At 49.8% G+C, this 23,928-nt stretch overlaps 2 protein-coding genes and 2 long non-coding RNA genes across 6 annotated transcripts; 3 read left to right on the top strand and 1 right to left on the bottom strand.

The window, feature by feature from the left end:
• Positions 1–1,404: 1,404 nt before the first annotated feature.
• LOC128311144 (uncharacterized) lies at positions 1,405–6,390 on the bottom strand. The gene is made up of 2 exons (XR_008289187.1): positions 4,260–6,390; positions 1,405–1,591 (listed from the first exon to the last, which is right to left on the bottom strand). It is a non-coding gene; the product is annotated as an uncharacterized LOC128311144 (long non-coding RNA).
• LOC128311145 (uncharacterized) lies at positions 3,781–6,613 on the top strand. The gene is made up of 2 exons (XR_008289188.1): positions 3,781–4,494; positions 6,397–6,613. It is a non-coding gene; the product is annotated as an uncharacterized LOC128311145 (long non-coding RNA).
• A 1,420-nt stretch (positions 6,614–8,033) lies between these two features.
• On the top strand, positions 8,034–10,892 carry CENPB (centromere protein B). Its single transcript, XM_015078130.3, has one exon. The coding sequence runs from the start codon at positions 8,243–8,245 to the stop codon at positions 10,061–10,063; it is 1,821 nt and encodes a 606-aa protein (XP_014933616.3). The 5' UTR covers positions 8,034–8,242; the 3' UTR covers positions 10,064–10,892.
• A 141-nt stretch (positions 10,893–11,033) lies between these two features.
• Positions 11,034–17,031, top strand: SPEF1 (sperm flagellar 1). 3 transcript variants are annotated; one of them, XM_027069644.2, is made up of 8 exons: positions 11,034–13,504; positions 14,400–14,511; positions 14,808–14,964; positions 15,157–15,196; positions 15,352–15,412; positions 15,617–15,740; positions 15,856–15,959; positions 16,218–17,027. In XM_027069644.2, exons 1-8 carry the CDS (start codon positions 13,396–13,398, stop codon positions 16,540–16,542), a joined length of 1,032 nt encoding a protein of 343 aa, XP_026925445.1. In that variant the 5' UTR covers positions 11,034–13,395; the 3' UTR covers positions 16,543–17,027. The 3 variants fall into 3 exon arrangements, with proteins under 3 accessions (XP_026925445.1, XP_053056176.1, XP_026925446.1); XM_053200201.1 differs by lacking the exon at positions 14,400–14,511 and having other exon boundaries at positions 16,218–17,031; XM_027069645.2 differs by having other exon boundaries at positions 15,856–16,361.
• The last annotated feature ends 6,897 nt before the right edge of the window (positions 17,032–23,928 follow it).

Below are 23,928 nucleotides of genomic sequence, written 5' to 3'. Positions count from 1 at the left end.
AGGTGCGGTCTGGGTTTGCCACTCTGTCGACCCGGACGTTGAAGCGTGGAGAAGTTCATTAACTCGTTCAAGGTCACACCGGGCAAGTGGTGGAGCAGAAATTCACCCCAGGCGCTCCTGCAGCCTCCCTGCGCTCGCGACTAACAGCGCGGAGCGTCCCTAAAGCAAAATCATCGAACGGAGCCTCCCCCCTTCCCCCGCCCCTCGCACACGAGGTACACCGGAGGTGGGGGGCTACGATACATGTGACCCCGAGGGGTCTAATTTTCTCCAGCAACCCCAGAGGAGGCTCTAATGCCTGACCTAGCCATAGGTTTTGGCGGTTGGGGCCAAAGAAGGTGTCTACGACCTCAGAACCCAATTAATGGAAGTTTCTCACACCCACCGACGGTTTGGCTAAGGTGATGTCAATGGCATCACATTGTTTAATTTGTGTCTTTGATGACGAGGGAAACTGAATTTATCACTAGTTTAAACTGAGCACCTTCGAACTAATCGCTTTGCATCAATCCTGCTTTCCTGGAATGAGACCGGAAGGCTGCACCCAAAAGTGAATGGGTGGTAAGCTGCTTTTCCATCCCATCTCCCCAGCAAGGAGTTGGCCTCTGGCGGGGTGGAGCACAGCTGGGAAAGCAGGAGCTGAGGCTTTGCGCCTCTTGCGTAGTCCCATCCCTCCTGCCAAGGTGCAGTGGGTGGGAGTGGCAGAAGGGAGGGCCTGGCGGTAGGAGGTTGGGTGGCTAGGGGACTTGCGGAAGAAGGGGATGCAAAGACCCCCAGTCCTACCTGAGAGTGGTGAGGAGGAGGGTGGGGTTCATGACTTTTCCTTTTCCCAACATTTTGCCCAGCTTCTGTGATGTGTCAGGCGCTATACTTAGTGCTGGACAGGGCTGAGGTTTCAGGTTCATCCGCCCTGGATCAAGGGTCCAGCTCCCAATCTCTAGCCACTACTCACAGTCCAGGCTGTGGCTGTCCCCAGGATGGGGGACTGGGGGAGGAGACAGTCTGTGAGGCCTCCCACTTCAAAGACCAGAAATAAAACTGAAGGGTTGCATTTTCAAAATCAACCCAGCTGGTGTTATCCGCCCCCCAACACACACACACACACACACACACACACACACACACACACACACACACGAATGTGCTTACATGCTTCTACAGGGTGTGGGGAAGGTGTATCTGTGTGTGGTCAACAAAAGGTGGGGGAGTGTGACACTCTTGAATCCTTTGAAATCTCACAGTCAGAGGTCACCTCTGGGCCAGTGAGGAGAGCCCAAGACCACAGAGGGGTCATTCCAGAGCATTCCTCCCATCAGCTCTGTGTATCTTCCCACATCTCCTTTTGCCAGTTAGATCACAGATTACATGCCCAATTAAAAAAAAAAAAAAGATAGTCAATAAAAATAAGCTAAAATAGATATTTGCAATCATTTTGTATGAGAAACAACTCCCCACATCCAGCCAGGTCCTGGTTACAATGACAATTCTGGGCTTCAGAAAGCTCCACTTCCCATGAAAGGAACACCGTGCCTCTAAACTGTACACATCAAGCTGTGGGCTCACTTAAGGGGGTCTGGTGTGACCCCAGTACCTTGGCAGAAAAGAAGGAAAAATTAGCACGTTTGCAAAATCCTTCTGCTTCTAAGCCTGTTCCCACACGGCATTTTTTTTAAATTTATTTTTTAAATTTATTTATTTATTTTATTTTTTTTCAATATATGAAATTTACTGTCAAATTGGTTTCCATACAACACCCAGTGCTCATCCCAAAAGGTGCCCTCCTCAATACCCATCACCCACTCTCCCCTCCCTCCCACCCCCCATCAACCCTCAGTTTGTTCTCAGTTTTTTTTTAATTTTTTTTAACATTTATTCATTTTTGAGACAGAGAGAGACAGAGCATGAACAGGGGAAGGTCAGAGAGAGAGGGAGACACAGAATCTGAAACAGGCTCCAGGCTCTGAGCTGTCAGCACAGAGCCCGACGCAGGGCTCGAACTCACAGACTGCGAGATCATGACCTAAGCCGAAGTCGGATGTCCAACCGACTGAGCCACCCAGGAGCCCCTGTTCTCAGTTTTTAAGAGTCTCTTATGCTTTGGCTCTCTCCCACTCTAACCTCTTTTTTTTTTTTTTTTCCTTCCCCTCCCCCATGGGTTTCTGTTAAGTTTCTCAGGATCCACATAAGAGTGAAAACATATGGTATCTGTCTTTCTCTGTGTGGCTTATTTCACTTAGCATCACACTCTCCAGTTCCATCCATGTTGCTACAAAGGGCCATATTTCATTCTTTCTCATTGCCACATAGTACTCCATCCACACGGCATCTTTATGGGATTCATTTTTCTAGTGCCTTTTCCGTCATGGCTTGTGACACGTTAAATGGTTTTTTAAAATTGGAACATGTTACTGGAGTGCCTGGGTGGCTCAGTCAGTTGAGTGTCGGGCTCTTGATTTTGGCTCAGGCATGATCTCACCATTTGTGGGTTCAAGCCTCGTGTAGGGCTACATGCTAACAGCACAAAGCCTGCTTCGGATTCTCTCTCCCTTTGCCCCTCCCCTCCTCGTGAGCTCCCTCTCTCTCTCTCTTTCTCTCTCTCTCTCTCTCTCTCTCAAAAACAAATAAATAAACTTAAAAAAAATTGGTTCATGGTACCAAAAATTTGAACAAGGGAGAAAATTCAAATGGTACAAAACAGCAGTGAAAAGTCAATCTTCCATCCCACACAAACATTCAGAACAGATGCAGTCACTATCATAAACTTGTTGCATATTCTGGAGATAGTCTATGACAGTCCTAGGCAATAGAAACATAATGGCAGGCACAAATATGAGCCATATACATAATTTAAAATCTTCTAGTAGCCACATTAAAAAATATAAAAGAAACAGTTGAAATTTTAATATTTTATTTAATCTAATATATTCAAAATGTTATCATTTAAACATATTATCAATATAATAATTGTTAATTAGATATTTTATTTGAAAGTTTATTTATTTATTTTGAGAGAGAGAGAGAGAGAGCACATGAGTGGAGGAGGATTGAGAGAGAGAGAGACAGAAAACCCCAAGCTGGCTTCCAGCAGGTAACCCCAATGCGGGGCTTGAACCCACGCACGAGCTGTGAGATTAGGTGCCCCTAATTAGATATTTTAGATACTTTTTTTTGGTACCAAGTCTCAAAGTCCAATGTGCATCTTACACTCACAGCCCATCTCAGCTTGTACTCACCACATTTCCAGTGCTCAATAATCACATGCTATTAGTGGCTACCATAGTGGGCAGTGTAGGTCTATATATGTACAAGCATATGTCCATATTTTTACAGATATAACAAACAGTATGTGAAACATTGTTTTACCCCTTGCTTTCTTTTACTTGGAGGTGGATCCATATGAGTACCATAAAGGCATATATTTACTCAATTCCCTAATGCTGAACATTCAGGTTATTCATTTTTACATTGATGCGGCAGGCATACACAGAATGAATTCCTAAAAAGGAACTATTGCAAGATATGAGCTTTATTTATTGAAATCTCCTTTTCCCTTTCCCGAATGTCACTTCCTCAAGCTGACTGAGCTGAAGAACAGGGACCAAGTCATTTGCCTCTTCTCTCATCTCCAGGTACCTCGTATGGGCCCACGGCCAAGGTTGGCCTCTGACCCCATATCCCACCTCTATGGATTTCTCTTAAAGAGATGATAAAAGTACACACAGATGTTTGTTCATTGAGTCATCGTTAGTAACAATGAAATGCAGAGAGCAAGCTGGGTGTTCTTACAGGGGAGCAGCTAATGAGGTGACTCCTCTATACTGTGTAATACCTGCAGCTTTTAAAGAGAATGGGCATGTGGGCAGGTAGGGATGCTTGGCATCCAGCAGGGGCCCAATAAGTAATTGTTGATATTTGAGTGATTACATAATGGGCTCTCAGAAGATGGTCTTTTCAAGAGAGGGTTCCTAGCGTAAAAGAAAGTTGAAACTCAGTGATGAAAATAATTATTGACGTGAAAAGATGTTCACAATATGGGCTACAAAATATTATGCCAACTATGGTCCCACTAAAAACACTATGCACAGAAAAGTATCCCACAAGAATATTCTCTGAATAGTGGAATTAAATGTTTGTACCCTCAACATCTTCTGTATTTTAAAATATTTTCCAAAGAACAGGTACAATTTTCAAGTTAATTCAAAGACCTGAATCTGGTACTCAATCCGGTAGTTCCCCAGACAATTAAACATAAGAGTTACCTGGGGCGCCTGGGTGGCTCAGTCGGTTAAACGTCCGACTTCGGCTCAGGGCATGATCTCACGGTCCGTGAGTTCGAGCCCCGCGTCGGGCTCTGTGCTGACAGCTCAGAGCCTGGAGCCCGTTTCAGATTCTGTGTCTCCCTCTCTCTCTGACCCTCCCCTGTTCATGCTCTGTCTCTCTCTGTCTCAAAAATAAATAAATGTTAAAAAAAAATTAAAAAAAAAACACATAAGAGTTACCATATGACCCAGCAACTGCACTCCCAGCTATATACCCAAGAAAAATGAAAACATGTTCACACAAAAGCTTGCGAACAAATGCTTACAGCAGCATTATTCGTAACTGCCAAAACAGAAATAATCCAAATGTCCATCAAATGATAAATGGATAAAAATGCCTTATATCCATACAATAGAATATTATTCAGCTGTAAGAAAAGAATAAAGCACTAACAGATAGTTCATCATGGATGAATCTTGAAAATATGACTCTAAGTGAAAGAAGCCAGTCATAAAAGACATGTGTTATTGATTCCATTCATATGAGGTATCCAGGCAGGGGTTTCTTTCTAAGGTGATGAAAATGTTCTAAAACTGACTGTGGTGATAGTTGCATGTATCTATGAATTGTATATGCTAAATGAGTGAATTGTATGATACGTGAAATATATCTCAATAAAGCTGTTAAAATGAAAGGATGGGGGGAGCACCTGGGTGGCTCGGTCAGTTAAGAGTCTGACTCTTGATTTCAGCTCAGGCCATGATCTCACAGTTTGTGAGTTCGAGCCCTGACTCAGGCTCTGCACTGACAGCAAAGTGTGCTGTCAGTGCAGAGCCTGCTTGGGATTCTCTCTCTCCCTGTTTCTCTGCTCCTCCCCTGCTCTCTCTCTCTCTCTCTCAAAATAAATAAATAAACTTCAAAAAATGAAAGGATGGGGCCACCTGGGTGGTTCAGTTAGTTAAGTGTCCGACTCTTGATTTTGGCTCAGGTCATGATCTCTCATTTCATGAGTTCAAGCCCCACGTTGGGCTCTGTGCTGACAGTGTGTAGCCTGCTTGGGATTCTCTCTCTCCCTCTCTCTCTGCCCCTCCCCTGCTCTCACATGCTCTTCCTCACTCTCTCTCAAAATAAAAAAAAAAAAAAAAAGAAAGTGTGAGTAGAATTATGGAAGATTAGGGGAGAAATGTATTTATCTTGGGACTCTTGGCTCTAGAAACTCTAGAGATGTCCTCAAATATCTAGACAATCTCTGTCCTAGTAACTGTATCTACCTGTATCAATAGGCCCACATTGTCTTCACCTTCCAGGCCCATCCTTGTTTCCCACAAAAAAATACCAGTATGGCCACTTCCAGGACAAAAAAGAAGTCACACACTTGTGTTGACAGCACAGCCATTTCCAGATATCTGGTCTACCTGCTGCTTGTAGCAGGGCATAGGGCCCATTTCCACTCCCTCTCAGCTGAGCAATTCCTACGTCGATCCATCTGGAGCCCTGGGATCCCCCCAAATCCCTCTGTAAGCCCCATCTTTCCAATTCCCCACCTTAGAGAAGTCTACAGTCCACCTTCTCTTGTCTTGGCCTAGGCTGTCCAAAGCTACCCACTAGGCCTAATACCCATTCTACCTACCTAATCATTATTCCTCATGCCCCTCAGCAATCTTTCCATTCTCCTTTTAATTTTAAAGGTCCTGTTGTACTTGCTTATGGGAAAATTCAGCGAAATAGAAAAAAAAAAAAAAAAAGCCCACCCATTGTCCATTCACCCAAACACACATTGATTACAAGCAAGCCAAGATGGGTGAAGAGGCAGGAGGGACATATGTGTACATTGATGAAACCACCAAAATGTAGACACAGTTTCCTGAAAATGTGTGGCAAGGAGTCTCGGACACGTAGCCTTACACTCACCTTTGCACAGGGACCATATACCCATTATGGGCCAAGCACTGATCTGGCCCCTGTAGGGAAAAATCTCCCATGTTCTTCTAGACCTTGTGATTAGAAGAATATTTTTTATGTCTCAGGAGTGGAAAAGGCCTACGGTAAGACACAAAACCCAGAAACAATAAAGGAAAAAATTGACACAGCTGCTTACTTAAAGGCTACAAACTTCTCATATTTAAGATTCCCTAGGGGCGCCTGGGTGGCGCAGTCGGTTAAGCGTCCGATTTCAGCCAGGTCACGATCTCGCGGTCCGTGAGTTCGAGCCCCGCGTCAGGCTCTGGGCTGATGGCTCAGAGCCTGGAGCCTGTTTCCGATTCTGTGTCGCCCTCTCTCTCTGCCCCTCCCCCGTTCATGCTCTGTCTCTCTCTGTCCCAAAAATAAATAAACGTTGAAAAAAAAAAAAAAAGATTCCCTAGACTAAGTTAGAGGATAAGTAGCAGACTGGAAGAAAATATTTGCAATATACTTAACAAAGATTTTGTGTTCAGAGCATATGAAGAGCTCCTGTAAGTCCACAAAAAGACAAATACAAGAGAAACATGGACAAAAAGTATGACTAGAAAATTCACATTCAAATGGCATTCAAAGAAATATACACGGTAACACAGCAGTGAGTTACACTTTCTTCCCTTGGCCTCCAGAACACCATACAGGCCTGGTGTTTCTCCAACCTTTTCAGCTGTTTTTCATGAATTTCTTGTTAGTCCTTTCTTGAACCCTTAACCTTGGAGAGCCCAGGGCACTGTCCTTGGTCCTCTTCTTTGTACACATCCACTTGTTTGTAGCCTCATCCAGATCATCCCAGGTCCTTAGCCCATCCCCCTGGGTCACAGCCTTCCTCTTTGACTACACACCTCAAGCTACTCTAAGAGATTTTTTTTTTTTAAACTACTGCAAAGCATTCATTGTTTTAAGAATATGTCATTTTTATTTGTTTGGTGCAGGAGGAGGTTTCAGGGATTCGTGTGTATGTATGCTTTTATATATATAAACGACATTATTTCTGTAGCTGAAAACACATTTATGCCTGTATGCATGGAAAAGTCCAGAAGGTGACACACGGAGATGTTATCAGTGTTCATCTATGGATTTGGGGATTACTAGCAAATAGATTTAAAATTGTAATGCTGCTTGTAAAAATAATCTAAATGGGTAACAATAGGCTACACAGATTAGTGTTCACCCATAATTGGAACAATATACAACTATTAAAAAGCATGTTGGCAATACTTCATCAAGTGGCAAAATTCTCATCACTTGATGCCAGGTGAAACAGCAGGAGATGCCAGTTATACAGTGTATACATCTGATGCCAGTTTTATGCAATAAATTTTTAAAAAGGAAACTGCATGAACCTAGAGAAAAGACTGGAAGGAAACGTACCAAAATGTTACCTGCGCATTTCTCCAGGTGTTGGGGTGAAAGATGATTTTTAGTTTCCTGTATTTTTCAGATTCCGCAGATTTTGCTGTCACAAAACAAAAACCATAAAACACAGTTGTTATTCTTTATAAACAGCAGGTCGGTGCCCACTGGGCGCAGAGGCCGAGCACTGCGCCCCTGCCCGCGCGTTCGCCCGCGGGTCTCCGGACGCCCGAGCGCTGGCGGGTCCAGCAGGCCGCAGCGCCCCCCCGCGGTCGGTCCGGGGCGGCGGGGAGTGGGGGTGGGCGCGGAGGGCGGGGAGGCGGCGCCGGGCGTCCCCGCGCTTCCCGCGAGATCCCGCTCCGCCCGCTCCGCCCCGCTCGCCGCGCTCCCTGCTCCCCGCGCCGCGGCACTTCCTGCCTTCCGCGCCCGCGCCGCCCGCCCTCGCCCGCGCCCGCCGCCTGCCGCCCGCCGCCCGGCGCCGCGCCCGCCGGCGCCCCCGAAGGTGCCCCCGGCCCGGCCGGGTCACCGCCCCGCCCGCCGCCCCGCGAGCCGCTTTGTCTCGGGCGGGGCGCGCGGGAGAGGCCGCCAGGTGCCCCCCGCCGCGGGCCCGGGCCCCCCGCCCCGGGGCGGCGGCGGTGGCGCCGGGCCCCGGGGCGGGGGGCGCGCCGGGATGGGCCCCAAGCGGCGGCAGCTGACGTTCCGGGAGAAGTCGCGGATCATCCAGGAGGTGGAGGAGAACCCGGACTTGCGCAAGGGCGAGATCGCGCGGCGCTTCAACATCCCGCCGTCCACGCTGAGCACCATCCTGAAGAACAAGCGCGCCATCCTGGCGTCGGAGCGCAAGTACGGTGTGGCCTCCACCTGCCGCAAGACCAACAAGCTGTCCCCCTACGACAAGCTCGAGGGGCTGCTCATCGCCTGGTTCCAGCAGATCCGCGCCGCTGGCCTACCCGTCAAGGGCATCATCCTCAAGGAGAAGGCGCTGCGTATAGCCGAGGAGCTGGGCATGGACGACTTCACCGCCTCCAACGGTTGGCTGGACCGCTTCCGCCGGCGCCACGGTGTGGTGTCCTGCAGCGGTGTGGCCCGCGCCCGGTCGCGCAGTGCTGCTCCCCGGCCCCCAGCGGCTCCCGCCAGCCCACCTGCGGTGCCCTCGGAGGGCAGCGGCGGGGGTTCGACGGGCTGGCGCGCTCGGGAGGAGCAGCCGCCGTCGGTGGCCGAGGGCTACGCCTCCCAGGACGTGTTCAGCGCCATTGAGACCAGTCTGTGGTACGACTTCCTGCCCGACCAGGCTGCGGGGCTGTGCGGCAGCGATGGACGGGCGCGCAGGGCCACCCAGCGCCTGAGCGTCCTGCTGTGCGCCAACGCAGACGGTAGCGAGAAGCTGCCCCCGCTTGTGGCCGGCAAGTCGGCCAAGCCCCGCGCAGGCCAAGCCGGCCTGCCTTGCGACTACACCGCCAACTCTAAGGGTGGTGTCACCACGCAGGCCCTGGCCAAGTACCTGAAGGCCCTGGACACTCGCATGGCTGCAGAGTCTCGCCGAGTCCTGCTACTGGCCGGCCGCCTGGCTGCCCAGTCCCTGGATACCTCTGGCCTGCGGCATGTACAGCTGGCCTTCTTCCCGCCGGGCACCGTGCAGCCGCTGGAGCGGGGAGTGGTCCAACAGGTGAAGGGCCACTACCGCCAGGCTATGCTACTCAAGGCCATGGCCGCACTAGAGGGCCAGGATCGTTCAGGCCTGCAGCTAGGTTTGATGGAGGCCTTGCACTTCGTGGCTGCCGCCTGGCAGGCAGTGGAGCCTTCGGACATAGCTGCCTGCTTTCGTGAGGCTGGCTTCGGGGGTGGCCCAAATGCCACCATCACCACTGCCCTCAAGAGTGAGGGGGAGGAAGAGGAGGAGGAGGAAGAGGAGGAAGAAGAAGAGGAGGAAGAGGAAGAGGAGGGTGAAGGGGAGGAGGAGGAGGAGGAAGAAGAGGGTGAGGAGGAGGAAGGGGGGGAAGGAGAGGAGTTGGGGGAGGAAGAGGAGGTGGAAGAGGAGGGTGATGTTGATGACAGTGATGAAGAGGAGGAGGAAGAGGAGGAAGAGAGCTCCTCTGAGGGCTTGGAGGCTGAGGACTGGGCCCAGGGGGTAGTAGAAGCTGGTGGCAGCTTCGGGGGCTACAGTGCCCAGGAGGAGGCCCAGTGCCCTACTCTCCATTTCTTGGAGGGTGAAGAGGACTCTGAGTCTGACAGTGAGGAAGAGGAGGAAGATGAGGATGATGAGGAGGATGAAGATGATGAAGATGAGGAGGAAGATGGTGATGAGGTGCCTGTGCCCAGCTTTGGGGAGGCCATGGCTTACTTCGCTATGGTCAAGAGGTACCTGACTTCCTTCCCCATTGATGACCGTGTGCAGAGCCACATCCTTCATTTGGAACACGATCTGGTCCACGTGACCAGGAAGAACCATGCCCGGCAGGCAGGAGTTCGGGGTCTTGGACATCAGAGCTGAGCCACTGGGCCTAGCCATGCCCGACCCAGATGTGGCAGCACCAGCCCAGGGCAGAGGACTCTCTGGGCAGCCGCTGTGGATGGAGCCAGAATGGGGAGCTCCAGATCCTTTAGTGATGTTCCTCTGGCCCTGTGACAGGCCCAGCCACCTCGGTAGGGCCCAGGGCTGGGGTCAGCCTCACTGCCTGCTTATTGCCTCTTTCTCAGAGTCCTCTTTCCTCCCCATTTGCCCCTGGGCTTGGGGGACCAGGTGGGGAGGGTGGGGAGCTGTCCGGTGCTACCACACCGTGCCATCAGTGGACTAGGCCACAGTAGCAGCCAGGGTTGGGCCCTGGACGCTCCCGGCCGGAGAGTGCCTCTCCCCTCTGCCGTCCACACCAGGTGTTTGGTGGGGGGGACCCCAAAGCCATTCTGGGAAGGGCTCCAGAGGAAAGTCCAGCCTAGGCCGCCACAAGGCTGGCAGCCCCCCACCCTGCCCCTGGGCCGCCTTGAGAAGCACAGTCTAACTCACCGCAGGCTCCTGAGCCTGCCTCTGCCTGCTTCCCCATCTTCCCAGTCCCTTTCTCTGGCCCAGTCCAGGTTACTGTGGCCCTTGGTTTTCTTTCCAAATTGGAGGTTCCCAAGAGGCCCTCCAGGGGAGTGATAATGGGCACTTCCCTTGTGGGTAGCTGCAGGCGCCATGCCTCTCCTCCCTCTCTGGCAGGGCCCTATCCTGGGCAGGGTGCCTGGGGCTGGGCCCAGAGTCCAGCCATCCAGCCGCTCCTTTCCCAGTCTGAATTCAATAAATCTGTCCACCCCCCTTTTGTGGGGGTGAACGTTTTAACAGCCAAGGGTGCATCCTTCATGGTCTGGGCTTGCGTCTGTCTTGGGAACACGTCCTTTCCTGGCTCCCTTTGGTCCTTGCTCTGGTGGGACATGGAACCAAGCGTTGAGAGGGCGGCCACAGCCTACACCCTGACTGGGGTGAGGGACCACCTCCATATCTAAGTATTATCCAAGCTTGGGGAGGAAGGGGTCTTTAGTGTATCTCCTTGGGTTTGAGGAAGTCGGGCCTTCTCCTGCTTTGGGGTTAGAAAGAAGAAGCTCAGGATCAGTTGGCTAGGAGGGAAGGGAGGGAGCCAGCAATCCCTGTTGGACCAAATTAAACTGGGAACTAGGCCTATCAACCCCATTAAAGTTGGTCCTTGTAGGACTGGGGCCAGAAGGCAGAGCAAAAGGAGTGTTGGGGCAACTCCTGTGGTCCAGGTTGGAGTTCGGAGGTACATACAGGGCCTCCCTTGGTTTACTTTTGATGCTTAAAGAGGGAGCCCTTTAGGCCTTTCAGTGATTAGCATTTCCGAGCCTGGTGGCTGGTTATCCTGGGGACAGTACAGGAGGAAGATAAAATTCCTGGGATACATTGCACCCCCAAGAGGCTGAGGAAGAATGGGCAACTCGCTTTGTGGTGCCCTCCAGGGGGCACCCCAGTCCAAAGGTGAAGATTGGTGCCTCTGCTGATCTCTAACCCCTTTTCTCCTGTCAGGGCCCAGCCCCTCCCTCATTGAGGCCCTCAGGCCCCCTTGGTTCCAACTAGGGGAGGGCCTGGGCTTGGGGAGGCCAGGCAGCTCTGGGCCCCAAACCGGTTTTCCCACCTTCACCAGGGCTGGCACATCACCACTGTGGTTCCCTCCCCACTACTTCCTTTCAGTTCTTCCTCTCTCCACCCTGGAATGTTGGGGGTGGGGGGATATCTAGGCCATCTTTTGTCCCTTGCCTGCCCTGGGTGTGGTCCCTTCAGAAAGGCAAGACCAATATGTATGATTTTAAAACAAGAAGGTAGAGTGACGATTCCATACTTGGCCTTCCACACTCCTGGAACTCAGGGTTTCCCTGTAAGCCTTAAAGGCAATGAAACTAAGTGACGGCAAAAAGTAGTTGGGATTCCCCTTACCCCCATCTGAGCTATGGAGGAGGAAACTGGAAAGTCCTAAGGAAGCCCAGCCTACCCCCCTGGCCTGCTCTGGAGTAAGATGGGAGCAGTAGGTTTCTCCCCAGGTGCCCCTGTTCAACCCAGTCCCTCATCTCAAATACCAACAAGGCAAATCATTTCCATTTGTCTTCTCTTCTGCTGGAACTGAGATCATCTCAATAATGATGGCACCAAGTGATGTTAATAGGGCCCTTGCTGTGTGCCAGGAGCTGTGCTAAGCACTTTAGATGCTCACAAAACCCCTATGAGGTAGGTGAAACCACGAGAAAACAGACACAGAGAGGTCCAGTAATGTGCCCAAAGCCACATTGCTAGTCTTCGGTGGAAGCAAACTTTCTTCCCTGGCTGACCTTAGGAGCCCCTTTACTGCTACTTTGTGTCCTTTCACTATGGCAGAACCCACATCCCTAACCCTTCTAAAAATAGTGCTCCTTTGAAATGGAACTGGCTACTGAAGTCCATTTTTAACCCATGGAAGAACAGCTCTTTGGAGGGAGATGAGGGATTATGGGAGTGTTTACAGGAGCTATTGCAGCGTTTATAACTGTAGCCAATTCCCATATCCTCAGTCCCCGTACAAATGCAGATCTGTAAGTACCCTTCCCATTTTCCTCCCTCTTACCCCACTGGGACAAATAGAAGCATTCCCACTTCACAAAGGGGGAAAATAAGGTTAAGGAGTTAAATAACCTGCCCGAGGCACTGGCCTTGAGCCCTAGTATTCTCCTTGGGAGTCTGGGTGACCTATTAAATGCCCTACCAGGACACTGCTGGGAAGGGCAGTAGTGGTGATGGCCTTAATAGCACAGAGCTTTGAGGAGGGACCCAGCAAGGAGGCACTGTCACACAGCCTATCACACAATCCAGGTGGGAAGCAGCAGATGATTAATTACAGTGGACACCCAGATAAAGCTGAGGAACATTGGGATGCTGCTTTCACTTGGAACTGATAGCTGAAGGATCCAGAAGGGGAATCTCGGCCCTGAGGATGCTGGGGCAGGGATTCTGAGGGCCCAGTTGGGTTTGGCAGGTCCCAGGGTGGGCCAGTGGCTGATCAGGTGGAGTGGGCGCAGATGCTGGGAAGACAAGGCCACCTAATCGCCTATTCAAAGCTGGGGCCTGAGAGTAGGTAGAGGGAGAAAACTACAATTCCCAGAAGCCCCTGTTCCCCTCCGAGTCAAGGATAGTTGCCATGGTTTCAGAAAACAATATGGCTGCTCCCAGCTGGGAAGCGAGTTTCCCGGTTTGAGAGGCAGAGGCCGGTCTGGGCGCCTTCGGTGGCGAAAGAAGAGGCATCTGAGAGATCGTGCGGTTTGGCGCTGACGCTGCACGACTGGAACGGTCTTGCCTTGCTGGGGGTGCCAATGGCTGGCAGCGTGGACGAGGAGGCGTTGCACCAGCTGTACCTGTGGGTAGACAACATCCCCCTATCCCGGCCCAAGAGAAATCTCTCCAGGGACTTCAGTGATGGAGGTGTGCACCTTAGTGTGTGTGCACCCCTGTGTGTGTCCCATGTGTCCGTGTTTGTCTACATATTCTGTATGTACGTGTGTAAGGGGTCTGTGTGCATGTGTCTCTTTGTGTTTCTGTGCGTGTGGGTATGTGTATGTTGGGGGGGGGGTGTCTGACTATCTCCTGGAACTTCAATTATACAAATGTGTGCGCGTGTGTGTTTATCTGTATCTGTGGGAATATGGCTGTGTGTGGGTCTATATGTATGTCCCCTTGTTCTATTCTTTAAGCATGTGTGGTTGTGGTGTCTGAGTGTGAGTCTGTGATGCCCTCCTGGGACTTTAATGACTAAGACGTGTGTCTGTGTATGTTTTTGTGCATCTCTCTGTATGTACTTGTTCATTACTATATTCTATATATCTGTCTTGTGGGATTCTGAGCTTGTGTATGTGCATATGTTTGTTGATACATTCTGTCCTGTATGTATGTAGGGGGTCTTGTGTGCATATGTGTTTGTGATCCTGGGACTTTGCTGTTGGAGTGTGTGTGTGTGTGTGTGTGTGTGTGTGTCCATGTGAATGCCTAGGGTGGGGCCCCAGGCTCCTGATAGGCTCTCTTGGAGACTCCTTCTCTGAAGACCAGACACCTCAGTTTTCATATGCTTGAGTTAATGGGGATGGGATGCTGCTTCTCTGGGTATGCTGGAGGCTGATCACTCATTTCTAATCTTGCTTTCTTGAACTCCTTCCCTCTCCTCCACCACTCCTCCCTCCCTATCATCCGTTCCCTTTCCACACCTCCACCCATCCGCTTGGTCACACCATTCTGTAACCCCCGATTCTCTCATTACACGCACTCCTTCTCCCTTACCTACTGCCTCCTCCCCCACTTTCCACATCTGCTTCCATTCCCTCAGTCCTGGTCGCAGAAGTCATCAAGTTTTACTTCCCCAAGATGGTGGAGATGCACAATTATGTCCCTGCCAACTCTCTTCAACAGAAGCTCAACAACTGGGGTCACCTAAACAGGTAGCAGAATACTTGGGTGCACTACCGAAATCTCTAACCCCGTTCCCCCATCCCCCCCCCCCCAGGATCCCAGGAAGCTTGGGACTCTGTTGGTGTCAGGGTAGGGAGGGACAACGCAGGCAGAACTGATAACAAAATCAAGGGTTTTTTGTTGTTGTTGTTTTTGAGGAGACAAAGGAAACGTGACAACCAAGATTCTGGCTCATTCCCCCAGGGCTGCACCCCCTTCCTTCTCCCCCACGCCCCTCACTTCATTCCCCGAGGACCCAGTCCTCCATTCCTGTGTCTATTCCCAGGAAGGTGCTGAACAAGCTGAACTTCTCGGTACCAGAGGACGTGATGCGCAAGATCGCGCAATGCGCGCCAGGCGTGGTGGAGTTAGTGCTCATTCCGCTGAGGCAGCGCCTGGAGGAGCGCCAGAGGCGCAGGAAGCAGGGCGCGGGCTCCTTACAGGTGCCACCCCACTCAAGTTTCTCCCACTACTTGTGGGAACTTCCCAGGCAGCGGGAAGCCCCGCCTTGGCAAGAAGTGTGGGAGAAGGGTGTCTGGCAAAGGGAGCCTGGTCTTGGGGACCACAGAAGAGACATGGGGCTCCTTGGGGATGAGCAAATCCTACCTCACAGTAAACCCTGGGGGTTCTTTCAGGAGCTGGCTCCCCAGGATGGCACTGGCTACATGGATGTGGGTAAAGTGGCCTTTACTTTTCTTCTCTCCCAGGAGAAGCTTTCCTCCTGTCCTTCCTTCCTATGGGGGAAGGGGAGCCGGGGTTGGGGGAAGCAAGGGAGAAGCCAGGAAAATAGGACTCCAGCACGGTTAACTCCTCCACTTGCCTGGTCTCAGGTTTGTCCCAGAAGGCCCGAGGGGAAGGTGCCCCGGACCCCCAGGGAGGAGGGCAGCTCAGGTAAGGAGGCTGGGAGTTCCTACCTCACCAGGCCTGGTGATCTCCCTACACAGGGCTGGCAGGTAAGGGTGGTGGCAGGTTGTTCCTGGGAAAGCAGGAAGTGGGAGTGTAGGGGACGGGGAGCGAAGGCCTGGCCGAGGGGCATTGGAAGGATGAGAATGGGGCCTGAGGTTCGGGCCTCCGCTAAGCTGCTTCCCACCCCAGGGGGGGCCGGCTGCCGGCGCCCCGACCTCCGGGATATAGTCAGGCACTGCAGGGCGACCCAAGCTTCGTCCTCCAGATCGCTGAAAAGGAGCAGGAGCTGTTGGCCTCTCAGGAGACTGTGCAGGTGAGGGTGACTGGGAAGGCGCGGGTGGTGGTGGGGCGGTGGGTGCTTAGGGCCTGCAGTGGTGGGGACAGAAGGCAGCGGGCCTCTGGCTTGACCTTTGTGCGGCGCGGCCCAGGTCCTGCAGATGAAGGTGAGGCGCTTAGAGCATTTGCTGCAGCTCAAGAACGTGCGCATCGACGATCTCTCCCGGCGGCTCCAGCAGGCAGAGCGTAAGCAGCGGTGAGCGGCGGCCGGGGCCGCGCGGGGACTCCCCAGTACCCGCCAGAGCCCGGACGCCGAGACCGACGCACCCACCCACGCACCCACCGACGGACTGACGGATCTACCCGCGCGCGGAGCCAGCAGCTCCAAAGAGCCTCATGGGGCGCCAGCGCTCCCCTCCCTTGGGGTGGGGGTGAGTTGGGGGGCAGTGAGGCAGGAGCCCTCAGAACGTAGCCCCCCGGACTGACCCACCTCTTTCCACTCCATCCGGGTCAGGAGAATGGACCGCTTTCCAGAACCCAGAAGCCACGTGCAGAGACCTGGCATGCTCCCCAAAGCCATGCCCGACACCAGGGGCCCCACCTTGGTGCTCCCTGCTCTGGGCCTTAGGGGGCGGTGCCCCGACTCGGTGCACACAGTTAGAAACAGGTCCCCGCCCAGCCCTGAGGACAGCGGCCTCTCCATCCGGGCTAGTTCTCTGCGCTCTGGACCTCGGGGGAAGCTGCCCGAGGCAGCTGAGGGAGAAGCTTCCCTCTCCGGCGCGCTCACCTGGGGCCCAACTCGAGGCTGGAGAGCACAGCAGCTGGAGAGGAAGGGGTGAGGAGTGGCTTCAGCCAGGAATGGGGAAGACATGGGCTGTGCCTGTTCCAAACACTCTTCCCTCCCCTCCTAGGGGGGGCACCTTTGAGAATGTTTTGGAGATACAGGACCGCACTACCGCCATTAAAGAAGTTGTGCTATCTTTCCTGCGACTGCCTTCTCTGTCTAGATTTCTTGCCCTTCTTAAGCCGCACTGCCCGCCCCCCCCCCCCCCCCCCATTTTGAGTGAAAGAGCCTTGTAGGCCCAGAGTGGGTTTCACCTTTGGTCAGCTGGGCGCTGGGTGGCCGCTGCCTGTTAGGTTGACGATATCACAGGGTCAGGTCTTGTGCCCTAGAACAGCCTGACTTCTAACACTGGCCTTAGACTGACCCCCAAACTCACCCTCACAGAATCTTCTAGCCCTGTCCAAACCCAACTCCAAACCCAGGCTTCAGATTCTCCCCAAATGTAGCTGCACCCTCACCCTCAACGCTGCCCACGGACTGGCCCCTAAATCTTGTCCTCTGTGTGACTCCCAACCCTGCTCACAGACTTGATCCATAGTTCTATGGACTGAGGCCAAGCTTGATTCCCAACCCTGACCAAGATACTATGGCCATGATATGACCCTAACTCTGAAATTTTACTGACTACTGGTATTACATTCTGAGACCCCACAATTCTATTCCTAGACATATTTCAGCATATACCCAGGGGAAACTTAAGCTCTTGTGTTCTGTATTCTGTAACACGGGTATAGCAATAGTCATAGCAACATTCTTTGTAATAGAAAAGAATTGAAAATAACTTGTATTAGTTTCTATTGCTGTGTAAGAAATCACCACAAACTTAAAACAGCACAAATTTATTATCTCATCTTTTCTGTGTGTCAAGAGTCCAGGTGTGGCCTAGCTGGGCCCTCTGCTTCAGAGTTTCTCATAAGGCTGCACTCAAAGTGGTGGCTAGGGCTGTGGTTTCACCTGAAGTCTTAACTGGGGAAGGATTCACTTCCAAGTTCACTTGGTTGTTGACAGAGTTCGGTTCCTTGTGGGCTGTAGGACTGAGGGTTTCAGTTTCTTGCTAGTTGTTGGCTGGTGCCCTCATTTCCTTGCCATTTGGTCACTTCCAGTATGCTAGCTCACTTCATCAAAGCCAGCAAGGGAGAGAGTTAACAGAGTCTTCTAGCAAGATGGCAATTACAATCCTATCTAATATAATCACAGAAGTGACACCTATCACATTTGTTGTATCCTATTTATTACAAGTCATGAGGTCCAGCCCACATTCAAGGGGAGAGGTGTGCATGGGTGTGAATACCAGAAGACAGGGATCATTGGGAGCCATTGTAGAAGCTGTCTGTCTACCACAAGGAGGAAAAAAGCAATGAAAGGATAAAATCTAGGATAGTGGTTACCTCTGAGAGGAAGCAGAAGGCAGAGACACAAGAAGCATAGGAGTGAGTTATTTTTAATGTTTTAGTCCTTGGGCAGGTGGTGGGTTTACAGGTGTTCATAGTGGGCTGTTTATGGACAAGCAGGGAGAAAGCGTTATGAACTAAGGACTATGGGTAGCCCAATTCTGTTCACCTGAGCTCCTAAAATAATAAATAAAAATACAATTGATGACTACTCCTGACCTTGGTCTGAGCCTCTTCCCTGCCTCTTCTCTGCACTCAACCTGGTCTTAGGTTAACACCGGCTTCAGCCTGACCTTCTACTTTCCCCAAATTAACCACCAGCCCTCACACATATTGACCCCAGCTCTAGCACTGTTATCTTGCCATAGTCTGCACTGATTCTCCAAAGTTCTGTTCTCTGAATCTGTCATCATGGACCACACCTGGAGACTCCTATGTGTGGAGCTGGTAGGAACGGTTTGTGGAGGGGCTTGGGGACCAGGAGGTTGGGTAGGGTATGGTTCTGCCTGACAGGAGGACAGTGGGCCCAGAGTACAGGTGTGGTGGCAGGGATCACCCTCTCAAGAGTCTGCTGGCTTCCTCCACGGCAGAGGCTAGGCCAAGTCCTGGAGGTTCCTCTTCCTTGAGTTCCTGCCCCAACCCTGGCTATTCCTAATGCCTGGATGTGCCTGAATCAAAAATCATGTTCGAAACCCTAAAAATTAAACCCCCCAAACAATGGGGAATTTTATTGAATGTTTCTTGGGAATAAATATGAAAGTGGATTACATCACACATTATAATTCTATAACTCTTCTCAACATCTCTCTTATTCTCCAAACTTCCCCTCTGACAGCCATTGCTATATTTTCCCCCTCTGATCCTCACACCCCTCTTCCCTTTCTGACCCACAGGAAATCTGATTTCTTCTGGTTCATTCATTTATTAATTCCTCAAATGTTTATTTAGTGCCTACTATGTACTAAATGCCAGGAACACAAATATAAAACACAATTTGTCTCCCCAAGTGTTTACAATCCTAGAAGAGGAGAAGGCATGCAAAAAGATACTTAAATTTTGTTGTTACTCAATGTTTTGAATAGATAAAACACACATAAAAAGTAAAAAGTCCACTCGGTGCCCACAAACATGCAATAGGGTTAATTTTGGTTTCTGTGCATTCTTCCAGAATGTCTTTTTGTGAATGCAAGCAAATATTCACCTTTATGGCTATTCTGCCCCCCCCCTTTTCTTACCATAAAAGGGAAGCATACTACCCACTCTGTCCTGTATCTTGATTTTCCACTCCATACAATCTCTTACAGGTATGCAATGGTCAATGTTATATGCCAACTTTACTGGACCACAGGGTGCCCAGATATTTGGTCAAACATTCTTGGTGTTTCTGTGAGGGTGTTTTCAGATGAGATTTTCATTTAAATTTAAAGGTAGGGGCACCTGGGTGACTCAGTTGGTTAAACGTCTGACTTTGGTTCAGGTCATGATCTCAAGATTGTGAGACTGAGCCCTGTGTCAGGCTCTACACTGGGCATGGAGCCTGCTTAAGACGCTCTCTCCCTTTCCTTCTGCCCTCTGCTTTCCCTCAAAAATAAATAAAATAAAATAAAATAAAATAAAATAAAATAAAATAAAGATAAAAATAAATAAAGGTAGACTGAGTAAAGCAGATTGCTCTCCCTAATGTGCACGGACCTCATCCAATCAGTTGAAGGCCAGTATAGAATATAAAGGATGTCTCTTCCCTGAGTAAGAGAAACTTTCTTCTTTCTGATGGTCTTTGAACTGGGACTTTTTTTTTTTTCTTTCTGCCTTTGGACTCTAACTGAAATGTCAATTCTTCCTTTGTCTTGAGCCTGCCAGCCTTTGGATTTGACTCTCCTAGGTTCCAGTTTGCTGACTCATTCTGTAGATCTTGCAACTTGCCAGTTAGCTCTCTTATAACAAGAGCTTATTACTTATAATAAGTCTGTATCTGTATCACCTATATAACCTAAAGCCCTGTCTCTATATCATCTCCCATTAGTTCTGTTTCTCTGGTGAACTTCAACTAATACAATATTTTTCCATACCGTTACATTGAAAACTTCCTGTTTTAAAAGCCATATAAAATTCTACTGTGTGTACAACATTTAATTACTCAGTCCTCTGTTCATGGACATGTAAGTTGTTTCTGTTATTAAAAACAATAATGCAACAATGAATAACCTCCTGCATCCATATTTAGTATTTCATGCAAGTATAGCTGCATGGTTAATTCTATGTTAGGCCAAAGAATATGTACATTTGTAATCTTGATGGATATTGTGAAACTGTCCTTCGCAAGGGCATGGTTCAGAGCAGAGGCTGAAGACTGGTGGCCTGTTGCCCTGTGTTGGTTTGCACAGTGTCATGTTTTTACAAAACTGGTAATTTTTGTACTGATGAGGTGAGGCAACTAGAACTCTCCTAGTACTCTGCTGATGGGGTATGAGTTCAACCATTTCAGAAAATCGTTTGGCAGTTTCCTATAAAATTAAACACCTGCCTATGCTATTGTGTCAGTTAGGGTTTAATCATAGAAACATAGAAACAAAAAACATAGTTGGCTTTGGGTCAACTGTTAAACAATTTCTGCAAGACTGTTGTTTTGTATCTGATGCTGGAGCTTAAAGTCCACAGGTCATGCCGTTGGGAAGGGAGGATGGATATAAAGTGGGGGAGAGAAAGGACAAGCCAGAACCCATGAGAATAAGCTGAAAGCTTTGATTGCCAACTCGAGCTCGTGTCAGTTCCCACTACCTCCAAACTTGATGATATGGGTGTCTTTCAGGAGAGGCTGGTGCCCTCTGTTATCTGACCCAGGAGTCAAAGAAACTGAAGGAGGATCCAGGGAAGGGTGGAGAAGTTGCAAGCCTGACTGTGATCCCATGTCAATGACGTGAGCCAGCAGATAGGTAACAAAGTGTATGAGCTAGACAACTTCTGCCTAGACTTTGCAAGTCTGCCAATACAGCCACTGCTTTTCTTTTGCCCTCTGAACATCATGCCAAAATGCTTGCTGTGGGGGTGCCTGGGTAGCTCAGTAGGTTGAGCATCTGACTCTTGATTTTGGCTCAGATCATGATTCCAGAGTCGTGGGATTGAGCCCTGCATTGGGCTCCGTGCTGAGTGTGGAGCCTGCTTAAGATTCTCCCTCCCCCCCCCTCTCCCTCTCTCTCTGCCCCTCTCCCCAAATCACACTCACTCTAAAATAAAAAGTAAAGGGGCACCTGGGTGGCTCAGTTGGTTAAGCATCCGGCTTCGGCTCAGGTCATGATCTCACGGTCCATGGGTTCAAGCCCTGCGTTGGGCTCTGTGCTGACAGCTCAGAGCCTGGAGCCTGCTTCAGATTCTGTGTCTCTCTCTCTCTCTGACCCTCCCCTGTTCATGCTCTGTCTCTCTCTGTCTCAAAAATAAATAAACATTAAAAAAATTAAAAATAAAATAAAATAAAAAGTAAAAAGGGCGCCTGGGTAGCTCAGTCAGTTGGGCATCCAACTTCAGCTCAGGTTATGATCTCACAGTTTGTGGGTTTGAGCCCTGCATCGGGCTCTGTGCTGACAGCTCGGAGCCTGGAGCCTGGAGCCCCTGCTTCGAGTTCTGTGTCTCCTTCTATCTCTGACCCTCCCCTGCTCATGCTTTGCCTCTCAAAAATAAATAAACATTAAAATTTTTTTTAAAAATAAAATAAAAAGTAAATTAAAAACATATTTTACAAATGACTGTTGTGGCCCACCCTAATTGGAAGGGAATTCTGGGAAATGTAGTTCACCACAGCTAAGTTGACACCTTATAAAGGCATCACAGCTATTCCCCAGCAATTTCATTCCTCAATATATACTCAAGAGAAATTGCATATATATGTTTACCGAGGTGGGTACTAGAATACACAGTACAGTTTATACTATCTTTGTGCAAGGCTTCTTTTGCTTAATATTGCCTGTGAGAATCATCCATGTTGTTACACATATTCAGTAGAGGTTGTTTTATGTCACTGCTGTATGACAGGCCATTGTATGAATACAGTGAAGTTCATTTATTCATTCTGTTGTTGATGGACACTTAGGTTGTCTCCAGTTTGAGGCTATTCCAAATGGTGCTGCCATGCGTATTTGTATACACGTCTTTTGGTATGTAACTAAGAATGGAACTGCTCGGTCAAAGGGTTGGCATTTTCAGCTTTAATACTGCCCAGCAGTTTTCCAACAAGGTTACAATTGTTTAATTTTTATTAAAAAGAATAGAGTCCAGAATACCATATGTTTGGAGCTGGAATGGGTATTTTACATGAGTTCAGTCTGTTCTCCTAAACTGGAGTTGTTCTTTTTTTTTTTTTTAATGTTTATGTATTTATTTTGGGGGGAGAGAGAGAGAGAGAGAAAGAGAGAGAGAGAGAGAGAGAGAGAGAGAATGAGCGAGGGAGGGACACAGAGAGAGGGAGACCGAGAATCCCAAGCCGGTTCTGCGCTGTCAGAGAACCGTGAGATCATGACCTGAATGGAAATCAAGAGTCAGATGCTTAACCGACTGAGCCACCCAGGTGCCCCTTTTATTTTTTATTTTAGAGAGAAAGAGAAAGTATGAGCCACCCAGGTGCCCCTGGAGTTGTCCTTAATGCCTTCCCTTACTGCCCCAATCTCCAGGGTGCCTGTGGCTTCCCTCAAAGCTCTATTAAGGCCCTCTGCACAGGAAGTCCCAGGGCCTGGGCGCCACTCTGATATTAGCATCCCTCTTCTTGGTAAAGAGACCCATTGGGCTGCAATGGAGCCTGTAGTATCCCAGGGCATGGGCAGCTCTGTATTGCAGATCCTTTCAATTGGCCAGTCAGCCAAACTGCCCAGCACCTAGGAGTGTGAAGAGTGTTTGGCAGGGACAAGAAACCACAGCTGTTTTTGTGTGGCGTACTCCCACCCTGAACTGTGAGAACCTGTAACTCCATAGCCTAGCACAGTAACTTGCTCATCATACACACTTAGTCAATATTTGCTTAAAGAAGTTGACAGGAAATGGCCCCAGGCAGTGCCCAGTTAGCAGCTAGTCTCTATTTGAAACAGCCCACACCAGGGATAGTTTTGAGAAGAAGTTGTCTTCAAAGACATAATAAAGGCAGGTCTTAACTTGGTCTTGAAGGGAGTGTGAGTTTTGTCCATGAAAGGAGAGTGGAAAGGGCATTCTAGGTGGAAAGGTAGCATAAGGAGGGTATCATGAAAGCAAATGTCTGCACAGTCCCAGAAGGTAAAATCAATGTGAGAAAACAGGGATTGGTGGGGACAAGACAAGTTGATGTGCCAGTCTTTGGTGCCAGGCTAGAATGTGAGTCCACGTTGTTAGGTCTTCTGATATTTTAAAAGGGGAATAAGAAGAGGAAGAGGAGGAAGAGGAAAAAGAAAGAGAGGAGGAAGAGAAAGGAGAAGGAGAAAAGGAATTAGAATTTTTAAAAGCCTCGTGTGGGCTAAACAAAATATATCTGTAGTCTCCTTTAGGCCCACTGTCTGCCAACTTTAAACGCTGCAGAATCGAATAGACATGAGAATACAATTTAGCGGAGGGAGCATAGTGGGGCACATGGAACGGTGGGGCTGGGTAGTGAAAGATCATCTGGCAGAAGTGGATGGGCTGGGATCAGAACGTAGGAATCTCCCAATGCCCACGCTGGAGGGCAGTATCTCAAACGCCAGAGTGCGCATGAATCACCCAAAATGCTTCTAAAAAGTTTGTGAAATTCTGCTTGAGACAGTCCCAGAACACGGAGGTTTTGGAGGAGGGGAAGATGCGATGGAAACAATAGCTCAGTAAGATTAATTTGCCAACAGTGTGGAGGCCAGAGGCCATGGGATAGGTTAGGAGTCACGGGTATCCATCGGAAGGCAGGAACCTTGACAGGTCCCCAAAGGCAGCGACCCAGGTCCCTCTAAAAGGAAGCCGACCCAAGCCGTGCCATACCATCTCTCCCCCTAGTTACATTGGAAGGA

The sequence above is a fragment of the Acinonyx jubatus genome, chromosome A3, assembly GCF_027475565.1.
Source record: "Acinonyx jubatus isolate Ajub_Pintada_27869175 chromosome A3, VMU_Ajub_asm_v1.0, whole genome shotgun sequence".
Lineage (NCBI taxonomy): Eukaryota > Metazoa > Chordata > Mammalia > Carnivora > Felidae > Acinonyx > Acinonyx jubatus.
This window is presented reverse-complemented; position numbering and strand designations above follow the sequence as displayed.